General features: G+C 41.2%; 1 protein-coding gene across 3 annotated transcripts in view; it reads left to right on the top strand.

Annotated features, from left to right (window-relative positions):
- The first annotated feature begins 1,952 nt into the window (after positions 1-1,952).
- gpr137ba (G protein-coupled receptor 137Ba) overlaps positions 1,953-13,792 on the top strand; it is a 63,293-nt gene continuing 51,453 nt past the window's right edge. For all 3 annotated transcript variants that reach the window (XM_043680054.2, XM_043680048.2, XM_043680061.2), the window contains exon 1: positions 1,953-2,369. In XM_043680054.2, coding sequence (XP_043535989.1) covers positions 2,025-2,369 — 345 coding nt within the window. In that variant the 5' untranslated portion in view covers positions 1,953-2,024. The remainder of the gene's footprint in view (positions 2,370-13,792) is intronic.

The raw sequence follows: 13,792 nt of genomic DNA, 5'->3' as shown, positions 1-13,792 counted from the left end.
AACTGCAGCAGTACAGAGTCTTGGGTGAGACCAGACCTGGAGTAATTTGTACAGTTTCGGTCTCCTCACCTAAGAAAATCTATACTTGCCATCGAGGGAGTGTAGCAAATGTTCAGCAGGGTGATTGCTAGGATGGCAGATTTGTCGAATGAGGACAGATTGGGTCAACTAGGCCTGTACTTTCTGAAGTTTAAAAGATGAGAGGGAATCTGATTGAAAGCGTTTAACTCTGACAGAGCTGGGCAGGGATGCAGGGATGATGATTCACAAGCAAGGATGGCCCAGCACAATTGGTCATGTTTCAGGATATGGGGTAAGCCTTTTCAAACTGAGATGAAGAAATTCTTTTCATTCAGAGGGTGTTGCGACTGTGGAATTCTCTACCACAGTCAGTTCTGGAGGCAAAGTCACTGAATATATTTAAGAAAGAGACAAGTGGATTTTGAGAAGCTAAAGTTGTCAAGGGGTATGGGGAAAGAGTGGAAATGGGCATAGGGATGGACGTCATGATCATGTTGAATGACAGAGTGGAATCATTGGACCAAATGGCCTGTTTCTGTTCCTATTTTCTAAGTTTTTATGTCTTAGCCTGTTTTTTAGTGCACAAGGTCTTTGGTGCCTAATAAAGGGCAGCCAGTCTTGGCATCTTAGTCTTTTTTTTAGTGCAGAGGCACTTTAGCACTGAGTTACAAGTAGCCAACCTAGGTGGCCTAGCTTAGCTTTTTGTACCGATGAAGAGGCAGGTAGTTTGTGGCAGTGGGTTCACTGAAGAGTAAGCGTTTCTGTTAGATGGGGTGTTGGGGTGGTGGTGGACGTGCGGCTATATTGCACTGTGCTATGACAAGGTCAAACTGAAGCTGTGAGAGCATACAAACTGCATGTATTTTCAGTACATTTCAATGTGTGGAAACTTTTTAAAAATTAGTTCACAGGACGAGGACAACATTGACTACACCAGTGTTTATTGTCCAGAGGGCAGTTAAAAGTCAGCCACATTGCTGTGGGTCTGGAGTCACATGTAGGCTAGACAAAGGTGGCAGTTTCCTTCCCTAAAGAATCAAATGGGCTTTTCCACCAATGGATTCGTGGTCTTGGACTCTTATTTCCAGATTTCTTTATTGAATTCAAATGCCACCATCACAGGATTTGAACCTAGGTCTCCAGGACATTATACCTGAGTCTCTGGATTACCAGAGAAAGTGAGATGCTGGAGATCAGAGCTGAAAATGTGTTGCTGGAAAAGCGCAGCAGGTCAGGCAGCATCCGAGGAGCAGGAGAATCGACGTTTCGGGCATGAGCCCTTCTTCCTAGGCAAGCACCTGCCCAACTGGAGCTAGGGATAATGTTTAAGAACTAAACATGTGTCTATGGATCTTTGGACCATCAGGACCCCACATAAGAATGGGAGGCAGAAAAATTATTTTTAAGTTATTTCTCCCGAAACTATTGAGATTAAACAGTGTTTGATTCTTAATTTGACAGATAATATTGTAATTAGACTTGGATTTGATAGTGATACAGTTATCAAGTGGAATTAGGATGTATTTCCACTCACTTCACATGTAGTATATTTGATTGGAGGAATTGAATTATATCTTTATGGATGAACCGAAGTGAAAATCTGGATATTAAAAATTTCCAAAATTTAATCTAAATTCTTTTCAACTCTCTATTCCAAACAGAGGATTGTTTGAAGGTTTGTTTAGCCAAGACTGAAGATGCTTCATACTGAATGGAGTCTAGACCATTGTGCACTTACACTGTCAGTGGATGCCCAGCCTATGTGGCTCTGCCAAAGATGAGTACACTCTAAGTGCAGACATAGGTATTTTAGAACTGCCTTGAAATGGGCAACTTTCAGTTTCCTGCCAAGTGCTGATGAAATGATTCATTCTGGTTTGGTCATGTGCTTATGCAAGCTGTCTCCAGTTGCAGGAGCAGGAAGTTGAGAATTGTTTAATTCAGCCGATGAAATGAAACAAATCTTATGGTTGGAGAGACTGTAGAGAACAAAGAACAAATTAATGGATGTGGAAATGCCCCTTCCAACTCTGTCGCCTGCTGTCCCTGCCTTTGTGAAGCTGGGGTTGACTGTTGCTTACACTGCCTTTTACTCATTACTTTTTATTTTTGTGTATGTACAGCTCTGGCTTATTCTGCACTACAAACACAAAAGGTTTAGTTACCAGACGGTATTCCTCTTTCTCTGCCTGCTCTGGGCAGCTCTCAGAACTATCCTTTTCTCATTTTACTTCAAAGATTTTGTGCTGGCTAACTCATTTGGCCCCTTTGTTTTCTGGCTACTTTACTGTTTCCCAGTTTGCCTCCAGTTCTTCACCTTAAGTCTGATGAATCTATACTTCACTCAGGTGAGTACTGATGTCTTTGTTTTCTTGCCTACAAAAGATTGCCAGTTGTTAAAATGGATGCCTTTCTGTAGAAATATGTTTTTAAAGGTTTGTTTTCTAAAATTGGTCTGTTGAGTGGGAAGAAATTAAAGTTGTTTTTCAAATACATTTTCTCTCTTTCTCATGACATTTCAAAAACTGTCTCGCTCCTGTGAATCAGTTTGTGAGAAGGTTTGTAACTGATCAAGAGACAATAGGCATACAATGAGCAGTGTAACTGGTCTCACTGTGTCGGAGACTACAGGTTAAATCGCGAGGCCCACAAAATTTGTGCAACATGAGTTGGTGTCTGAAGAAAGTTTGCACTTCAATAGCGCCTTTCACAACACTTCCATAACACTGTGTAGTAAATTAAGCTCTTTTGAAAACAGTTACTGTAGTAATGTTGGAAATAATGAAGCCAATTTGTGAAGCTCCCACAAACGGCAATGAAATAAATGACCGGATTCTGATTGAGTGCCACCAAGAGAGTTAACCTTCTGACTGCAAATAATTCCATGGGATCTTTTGCCAGACAGGACATGCAGAACATATGTTTAACGCCCCATCTAAAATATGGCACTTCCATTATAGTGCAGTGGAATAACAGTCTTGATTATGCTCTGACGTTTCTGGAGTAGGTGTTCAATAATTTTCCAACACAAAGGCCTGACTGATGCCATGAGCTGCAACTGCAATCTTTCACCAACTGATAATTTCCAAGACTAGAGGTTGGAAGGGAGATGGGGTGGGGAAAGCTGTAAGGTAGTCAAGAAGTCAAACCCAGGAGACAACCTGCCCAGATCACTCTCTGAATATGAAACATCGTCTATAAATTTATTGATAAATATTTCCAGTCCTTCACCTGTGCTTCTTTCTAAGTTTGTGTCAGATGAAGGTTACGTTGCACTATGCTCTCTCTGACTCCACATTTTTCCATGATGTCTCCAACTGGAAGCTGCCCTTGTTAGCAGGATAGTGAACAATGATTCAGATGCCCACTGACATATACCGTATCAGTCTGCTTTCGTACCAACCTCACCCTGCCAGGTATGGACTCTCCAGTTTATTAGTTTTGTTGGTTGTTATGGTGAAAGTACGAGTGTCCAAAAAGTAAGCAAACAGATTTGCATCTATGACCTTCCTGATTACTGAAGGTAGTAAATGGAGAGAATGTGTGATGTGATGACAGGACTGTAGGATTACAACATATTTCGTACTGATGCTGAGATGCAAAATGACAAGGAGTTTGTGGTTTTTGAAAGATTGCATATAACTAACTGCACACCATTTCCAGTATTAAAAAAATTAAAAACTGGATTTTCTTTTAATTGGAAAGATAAAGACATGTAGATTGTGAAATTGATAAAGGTGAGGAAGACAATACAATAATAAATTGTATTTAAAAAGCATTTCAAATTAAGAAAACAGCCTGAGGCATTTTCACAGGAACGTAATTCACAGGAGATGGACAGAAACTTGTTCAGAAAGAGATAGGGTTTAAGGTTAAGTCATAAAAACAAATAGACTGAGAGGTTTAGGGAGGGAATCTAGAGCTTAGAGCTGATGCAGCTAAGACACAGCACTAATGGCAGAGTGAAGGATGTGGTGAGTATGCTACATAAACTCAAACTGGAGAAGCAGAGTTATTTCAGAGGAATGGGGGATGCAGAGGCATGGGGAGAGAGTTGGAGGGGGGAGGTGGTGGGATTTAGAGAGTTTTAGTTTATGGTGGGTGAAGGATGGGGGTTGCTGGCTTGGACAGCATTGATTACAAAAGTATGGTTGAGTGTTTCAAACAGCATATGAGATAAGGCAGGATGAAAGAGGAGTGCTGTTACAATTCTGGTAGTCCTGATGATCTAGGGGCTATGGGGTTGAAACTTTAGACTGGGGTCAATAGGATGCTGAAATTGCTAGAAGTCTGAGTTGAAGAAACAGTAGCTGGGGATGGAGTTGGCTACAGAATAATTGTGGAGAGGCCACTAAATTGCTAAAAGAATAGTGTATAAATGTAGGAAATTGCTGCTGCGACAGTACAAGGCATTAGTGAGACTGCACTTGGTGTACAGTTTTTGTCCCCTTACTTGAGGAGGGGTGTAGTTGCATTGGAGGCAGATCAGAGGAGCTTTATTCCAGATTGATTCCGGAGAAGAGAAATTAAGCAGTTTAGGCTTACACTCTGCAGAGTTTACAAGAATGAGAAGTGATCCAATTGAGGTACGTAAGATGTTAAAGGGAATTTACAAAGTAGATGTAGAGCAAATGTTACCCCCTATGAAGCAATTTAAGTTGAAGGTCATATCTTTAGGTTCTGAGGTAGCAGATTTAAAACAGAAATAAAGAGGAATTAAATTCCGTCTAAGGGTCGTGAACCGGTGTAAAATTCACTATCTCAGTGGCAGTGGATGCTGGGACACTGAATAATTTAAGGAGAAGATAGACCGATTTTTAATCAGTAATGGGTTATTGGGGAATGGACAAGAAAGTGGAGTTGGGGCTGAAATGAGATCAGCCATGATAGTATCAAATTGCAGAGCAGGGTCAAGGGGCTGAATTTTCTATTCCTGCTCCTAGATCTTAGACAACAGCTCTGATCTTCCCAGTGTTGAAGTGACCCAGTGAGGGGAAGAATATTAATCTCTCAAAGCAAGAATAACTCACTTTTAACAAATTTTCACAGTTCCTGAAACTGCAGGAACACTTCTCTATTTCAAATACTGTATACATGCAGATTATACCCACTGTAGTAACATAATCTCAAACTTCCTGTTGTTTAGACTGAGGCCTACACTGTACTCTGAGAATAATATTAGAAGTCTGGTAGAGAGAATCTGGCACTAATAATGCCATCAATGGTAAACAGACCCGTAAATCTATTTGTTGTACTGTTAGGTAAAGTGGAGAGGAGCACACTTTGTTAAGGGCATGTGTATGCCTGCGAGAAAGGACTACCTAATTTAGAGAAAAAAAATATTAATTTGCGCAAGCATAATGTTAAAGAATGTTCAAAGCCCTGTAGCTACATAAAACCAGTCTTTAATAGCTAAAGCTGATCCATGGAAGGAGAAAATATCACAAGAAAGTTATGGCAGGGTTGGGTGATAATGTTGTTTAGATTCAAACTTCCCACATTGTCATTCCTGCCAATAATTGGCAATTGCTACAACAAGGACTATTAACATAGAAAGGGCAAGCTGGGGTCTGCAGTCAGGTATAGAGAATAGTTAGCTTGGATAGCTGGTTTGCAATGTAGAGTAAGACCAACAGTGTAGGTTCAATTCCCGCATCATCTGAGGTTACCATGAAGGACTCTCATTCTCAACTACATCTCCTCATGTGAAACATGGTGACCCTCAGGTTAAACCACCACTGGTCATCTCTTTTTAATGAAAGAGTAGTGCTATGATCTGCTAGGACTATGGCAACTTTACTTTTACAAGTATGTCAATATAATTAGAAGACCTGAAGATGTAAGTATGGAACAGGTTGAAAACGCTTGTTAAAATCATTAAAGAGCTTTATAAACAGACTCATATGGTATAAAAGGGTTAAAAAAAACTGTGCCTCGGCTGGAATATTGTGACCAATAAAGGGCTATTGCATTTTGGGAAGGATGTCAAAGCTCAGAGAATGTGTAGAAGAGATTTATTAGAATGATAGGGGACAGGTTAGACTTCAGTTATGTGGAGACATCAGTGATTGTTCTCATTATGGCTGAAAATGTTAGGGTAAATTGGAGTAGAAAGTTATAAAAGGTTTTAAAAGGGAAAACTTGTTGCGAAGACAGATTTAAGGTAAATGTATTTTGGTGGAATATCACTTGGGGAAAGAAAGCAGAAGTTTAAAGTAGGTTTTGGCATTTCTCCAATGTCAAGCGATTTCAGTTCTGTTTTGTGCCTTCTGTAGTCTGTGGCGGATCTGTTTAGCTGCTTAAAGTTGAAAATCATTTCTGCAGCTTGAGCACACCTCCCCGAGAGCCACTAGAGCTGGCTACTAATTCTAGTAAGCATGCAACAGTCCAAGTTGTTATTCTTAGAATGAAATGTTGAACTCTTCCATCAGATAAATTCCCCCGGCACCTTTTGAAAAAGAGTAGGGCTTCTGGTCACCTGACCAACATTGTTCCCTCAACAAACATCAGATGCAAGTTCACTGATCATTTTTCTCATTATTGTTTGCTACACGTTTAAGATTATCTGTGCAATATAATTCATTTCACTTGAAATGCTTTTGGGGATTTTCCAAGTTAAATAATTAATAGCAGATATTCTTGGGGAATTCCACATTCATTGAATTCCACTTTACAACAGTGGTTCTGGTAAATAATATCATTTAATACTGTTGATTACATAGCTATATGTCACAATGGCAAAGGGATTACTGGAATTTTGGTCTGACATTTCTACTGAAAACAGAGCAGGAACCCAAATGAAAACCTTGTCAGAACCTTACTGACAACCTATGGGAGCTCCTAAACTTTAGTCACATGTCCTTGTGCACCTGGTTGCGAGCCTCAATTTCACATTACCCTTAACAGTTGATCAAAGGAGCCTGGCAAAGTAGATGACATTCCATAGGGCAGCTTGTCTTGATGTGAAACCCTTTTCATGGCCATCCTAGGCCAATACAACATGTACATGAGGTGATAAAACCAGAGATTTATTGGTAAAGCCTTGATACAAACATTGAGACCACACACAACGCACAGGCCAAACAAACTCTGATAGTGGTCTAACTTATTTTGTGAACCAAGTGTGAATACCAAGCTTCATCAGCCTGGTTCAGTAGATAAATTGTCCTCACTGTGTCAGAAAGGCTGTGTACATTATCCAGGCTGTCATGTATAACTGACGAGATGAGAATAGGAAGAATGGTTTTCTAGTTTTTCACTCATTTGACTGCAATAGATTTTTAAAATTTTTTTACTTCTATAAGAAGGTTATGGTCATGATTCAGTGAATGTTTAATTGTTGACGTATCACTACAAAAGAAACAGGTAGGTTTCTTGAGTTTCTTAAGAAGAATAGATAGGTTAACTCCAGGAAGGGTAAGAGAGGTAGGCAGCTAGCGCAGGAGTCTTTTGTGGATATACCCATTTCAAACAGGTATGCTGTTTTGGAAAATGTAGGGGGTGATGGATTCTCAGGGGAACATAGCACAAACAACCAAGTTTCTGGTATTGAGACTGGCTCTAATGCAACGAGGGGTACGTCAGCTTCCAAGAGATCAATTGTGTTAGGGGATTCTCTGAGGTACAGACAGGCGTTTCTGTGGCCAGCAGGGAAAAAGGAGAATGGTGTATTGTTTCCCTGGTGCCAGGATCAAGGATGTCTCAGAGAGGGTGCAGAATGTTCTCATGGGGGAGAGGGGTTAGCAAGAGGTCGTTGTCCACATTGGAACCAATGACATTGGAAGGGAAAAGATTGAGATTCTGAAGGGAGATTACAGAGAGTTAGGCAGAAATTTAAAAAGGAGGTCCTCAAGGGTAGTAATATAGATTACTCCCAGTGCTACGAGCTAATGAAGGCAGGAATAGGAGGATAGAGCAGATGAATGCATGGCTGAGGAGCTGATGTATGGGAGAAGGATTCACATTTTTGGATCATTGGAATCTCTTTTGGGATAGAAGTGACCTGTGCAAGAAGGACGGATTGCACCTAAATTGGAAGGGGACTAATATACTGGCAGGGAAGTTTGCTAGAACTACTTGAGAGGATTTAAACTAATAAGGTGGTGGGGTAGGACCCAGGGAGATAGTGAGGAAAGTAATCAATCTGAGACAGGTACAGTTGGAAAAAGAAGCGAGTCAAACAGTCAGGACAGGTAGGGACAAGGTAGGACTAATAAATTAAACTGCATTTATTTCAATGCAAGAGGCCTAACTAGGAAGGCAGATGAACTCAGGACATGGTTAGGAACATGGGACTGGGATATCATAGCAATTACAGAAACATAGCTCAGGGATGGGCAGGACTGGCAGCTTAATGTTTCAGGATACAGATGCTACAGGAAGGATAGAAAGGGAGGCAAGAGAGGAGGGGGAGCGGCATTTTTGATAAGGGATAGCATTACAGCTGTGCTGAGGGAAGATATTCCCTGAAATACACCCAGGGAAGTTATTTGGGTGGAACTGAGAAATAAGAAAGGGATGATCACCTTATTGGGATTGTATTATAGACCCCCCAATAGTCAGAGGGAAATTGAGAAACAAACTTGTAAGGAGATCTCAGCTATCTGTAAGAAAAGTAGGCTAGTTATGGTAGGGGATTTTTACTTTCCAAACATAGACTGGTACTGCCATAGTATTAAGGGTTTAGATGGAGAGGAATTCCTTAAGTGTGTACAAGACAATTTTCTGATTCAGTATGTGGTTGTATCTACTAGAGAAGGTGCAAAACTTGACCTACTCTTGGGAAATAAGGCAGGGCAGGTGACTGAGGTGTCAGTGGGGGAGCATTTTGGGGCCAGTGACCATAATTCTATTCGTTTTAAAATAGTGATGGAAAAGGATAGACCAAATCTAAAAGTTGAAGTTCTAAATTGGAGAAAGGCCAATTTTAATGGTATTAGGCAAGAACTTTCAAAAGCTGATTGGAGGCAGATGTTTGCATGTAAAGGGACGGCTGGAAAATGGGAAGCCTTCAGAAATGAGATAACAAGAATCCAGAGAAAGTATATTCCTGTCAGAGTGAAAGGGAAGACTGGTAGGTATAGGGAATGCTGGATAACTAAAGAAATTGAGGGTTTGGTTAAGAAAAAGCAGGAAGCATAGATCAGGTATAGACAAGATAGATCAAATGAATCCTTAGAAGAGTATAAAGGCAGTAGGAGGATACTTAAGAGGGAAATCAGGAGGGCAAAAAGGGGACATGAGATAGCTTTGGCAAATAGAATTAAGGAGAATCCAAAGGGTCTTTACAAATATATTAAGGACAAAAAGGTAACTAGGGAGAGAATAGGGCCCCTCAAAGATCAGCAAGGCTGCCTTTGTGTGGAGCCACAGAAAATGGGGGAGATACTAAATGAATATTTTGCATCAGTATTTACTGTGGAAAAGGATATGGAAGATATAGACTGTAGGGAAATAGATGGTGGCATCTTGCAAAATGTCCAGATTACAGAGGAGGGAGTGCTGGATGTCTTGAAATGGTTAAAGGTGGATAAATCCCCAGGACCTGATCAGGTGTACCCGAGGACTCTGTGGAAAGCTAGAAGAGTGATTGCTGGGCCTCTTGCTGAGATATTCGTATCATCGATAGTCACAGGTGAGGTGCTGGAAGACTGGAGGTTGGCAAAAGTGGTGCCACTGTTTAAGAAGGGTGGTAAGGACAAGCCAAGGAACTATAGACCAGTGAGCCTGATGTCAGTGGTGGGCAAGTTGTTGGAGGGAATCCTGAGGGACAGGATGTACATGTATTTGGAAAGGCAAGGACTGATTCGGGATAGTCAATATGGCTTTGTGCGTGGGAAATCATGTCTCTCAAACTTGATTGAGTTTTTTGAAGAGGTAACAAAGAAGATTGATGAGGGCAGAGCAGTAGATGTGATCTATATGGACTTCAGTAAAGCGTTCGACAAGTTTCCCCATGGGAGACTGATTGGCAAAGTTAGATCTCATGGAATATAGGGAGAACTAGCCAGTTGGATACAGAACTGGCTCAAAGGTAGAAGACAGAGGGTGGTGGAGGAGGGTTGTTTTTCAGACTGGAGGCCTGTGACCAGTGGAGTGCCACAAGGATCGGTGCTGGGTCCTCTACTTTTTGTCATTTAGATAAATGATTTGGATGCGAGCATAAGAGGTACAGTTCGTAAGTTTGCAGATGACACCAAAATTGGAGGTGTAGTGGACAGCGAAGAGGGTTACCTCAGATTACAACATTGATCTGGACCAGATGGGCCAATGGGCTGAGAAGTGACAGATGGAGTTTAATTCAGATAAATGCGAGGTGCTGCATTTTGAGAAAGCAAATCTTAGCAGGACTTATACACTTAATGCTAGAGTCCTAGGGAGTGTTGCTGAACAAAGAGACCTTGGAATGCAGGTTCATAGCTCCTTGAAAGTGGAGTCACAGGTAGATAGGATAATGAAGGCAGCGTTTGGTATGCTTTCCTTTATTGGTCAGCGTATTGAGTACAGGAGTTGGGAGGTCATGTTGCGGCTGTACAGGACATTGGTTAGGCCACTGTTGGAATATTGTGTGCAATCCTGGTCTCCTTCCTATCGGAAAGATGTTGCGAAACTTGAAAGGGTTCAGAAAAGATTTACAAGGATGTTGCCAGGATTGGAGGATTTGAGCTATAGGGAGAGGCTGTACAGGCTGGGGCTGTTTTCCCTGAAGCGTCGGAGGCTGAGGGGTGACCTTATAGAGGTTTACAAAATTATGAGGAGCATGGATAGGATAAATAGACAAAGTCTTTTCCCTCGGGCCGGGGAGTCTAGAACTAGAGGACATAGGTTTAGGGTGAGAGGGGAAAGATATAAAAGAGACCTAAGGGGCAACTTTTTCACGCAGAGAGTGGTACGTGTATGGAATGAGCTGCCAGAGGATGTGGTGGAGGCTGGTACAATTGCAACATTTAAGAGGCATTCGGATGGGTATATGAATAGGAAGGGTTTGGAGGGATATGAGCCGGGTGCTGGCACATGGGACTAGATTGGGTTGGGATATCTGGTCGGCATGGACAGGTTGGACCGAAGGGTCTGTTTCCATGCTGTACATCTCTATGACTCTAAGAGAATAACTTTGACAAAGGGTCAGCTAGGCTCGAAATGTCAGCCCTTTTCTCTCCTTATACATGCTGCCAGACCTGCTGAGATTATCCAGCATTTTCTCTTTTAGTTTCAGATTCCAGCATCCACAGTAATTTGCTTTTGTAGAGAAAAACAATTGTTGTAATTAACATGATTCAGAAAAATAAGAAAATGTTCCTCTTTCACAGACATACTCAGAGTTCACACAAAAGTAAATAATCGAGCAACAGAATAGGTTAAGCAATATAAGGTCAAGTAAAATAAAATGGAATATAAATAACATTAACAATGATTAAAAAGATCTTGAAGATCAGTGACTTGGCTGACTTCATGTTGAGCTCGGATGTCCTTCTGAAGTCAGCATCAGGGTGGTTTAGAAAAGATGTCGTCAAATGATTTATCTGGTCGTTTGAAGATAGCAGTTTCTGGGTTGAGTGCTTTTTAAAAAATCTGTTTCGGCACACTTAGAGTCAAAAAACAGCAAGCAGGGTGAAAAATTTTCAAGTTATAAGGAGAAAGAAAGTCCCATAGAATCATGATTTGGAGATGCCGGTGTTGGACTGGGGTGTACAAAGTTAAAAATCACACAACACCAGGTTATAGTCCAACAAGTTTAATTGGAAAGCTGGTGTTGTGTGATTTTTAACTCCATAGAATTATAGCATCATAGAGATGTACAGTATGGAAACAGAACCTTTGGTCTAACTCTTCCATGCCGAACAGATATCCCAAATTAATCTAGTCCCATTTGCCAGCACTTGGCCCACATCTCTCTAAACCCTTCCTATTCATATATGCATACAGATGCCTTTTAAATGTTGTAATTGTACCAGTCACCACCACTTCCTCTGGCAGCTCATTTCGTATATGCACACCCCCTGTGTGAAAAAGCTGATCCTTAGGTCCCTTTAAAATCTTTCCCCTCTCACCCTAAACCTGGACTTCCCCAACCAGGAAAAATATCTTGTCTATTTACTCTGTCCATGCCCCTCATGATTTTATAAACCTCTAAGATCACCCCGCAGCCTCTGACCCTCCAAGAAAACAGCTCCAGCCTATTCAGCCTATCCCTATAGTTCAAACTCTCAAAACCTGGCAACATCCTTGTAAATCTTTTCTGAACCCTTTCATGTTTCACAACATCCTTCCGATAGGTGGGAGACCAGAATTGCACACCATATTCCAAAAGTGGTCGAACCAATGTCCTGTACATCCACAACATGACCTCCTACCTGCTATACTAAATGCTCTGACCAATGAAGGAAAGCATAATAAATGCCTTCTTCACTACCCTATCTACCTGAGACTCCACTTTCAAGGATATCTGAATGCACTCCAAGGTGTCTTTGTTCATCAACACTCCCCAGGACCTTACTATTAAGTGTATAAGTCCTACCTTGATTTGCCTTTCCAAAATGCAGTACTTCACATTTATCTAGATTAAACTCCATCTGCCACTCCTCAGCCCATTGGCCCATCTGATCAAGATCCCATTGCACTCTGAGTTGGTCTTCTTCACTGTCCACTACACCTCCAATTTTGGTGTCATCTGTAAACTTACAAACTATACCTCCTATATTCACATTCAAATTGTTTATATAAATGATGAAAAGCAGTGAACCCAGCACCGATCCTTGTGGCACACCACTGGCCTCCAGTCTGAAAAGCAATCCATGATTTCCCTTACACAAAGCCATTTTGACTATGCCTAATCAGTCTTTGCCCAACCAAATCCATGTAAATCATGTCCCTCAGGAATCCAACAACTTGCTCACCATCGATGTCAGGCTCACTGGTCTATAGTTCCCTTGCTTGTCCTTACCACCTTTCTTAAATAGTGACACCATGTTAACCAACCTCCAATTTTCTGGCACCTCACCTTTCACTATTGATGATCCAAATATCTCAGCAAGGGGCCCAGCAATCACTTCCCTAGTTTCCCACAGAGTTCTAGGGTACACCTGATCAAGTCCTGGGGATTTATCTACCTTTATGTATTTCAAGACAGCCAACATCTACTCCTCTGTAATATGGACATTTTTCAATATGTCATCATCTATTTCTCCACATTCTCTATCTTCTATGTCCTTCTGCACAGTAAACACTGATGCAAAGTACTCGTTTAGTATCTTCCCCATCTCCTGCAGTTTTACACATAGGCTGCCTTGCTGATCTTTGAGGAATCCTATTCTCTCCCTAATTACCCTTTTGTCGTTAATGTATTTATAAAATCCCTTTGGATTCTCCTTAACTTTTTTAATGCAAGAGGCCTAACAGGCCTAACCTCTCCCCAATCAACTTTTAAAAGTTCTTGCTTAGTACCATCAAAATTGGCCTTCCTCCAATTTAGAATTTCAACTTTTAGATCTGGTCTATCCTTTTCCATCAATATTTAAAACTAATAGAATTATGGTCACTGGCCCCAAAGTGCTCTCCCACTGACACCTCAGTCACTTGCCCTGCCTTATTTCCCAAGTGTAGGTCAGGTTTTCCACCTTCTCGAGTAGGTACATCCACATAGTGAATCAGAAAATTGTCTTGTACACACGTAACAAATTCCTCTCCATCTAAACCCTTAACACAATGGCAGTACCAGACTATGTTCAGAAACTTAAAATCCCCTACCATAACCGCCCTACTATTCAGGTAA

This window comes from Chiloscyllium plagiosum, unplaced genomic scaffold (assembly GCF_037043375.1).
Source record: "Chiloscyllium plagiosum isolate Xiang-an unplaced genomic scaffold, Cpla_swu_hap1 HiC_scaffold_3, whole genome shotgun sequence".
NCBI classification, from domain to species: Eukaryota; Metazoa; Chordata; class Chondrichthyes; order Orectolobiformes; family Hemiscylliidae; genus Chiloscyllium; species Chiloscyllium plagiosum.
This window is presented reverse-complemented; position numbering and strand designations above follow the sequence as displayed.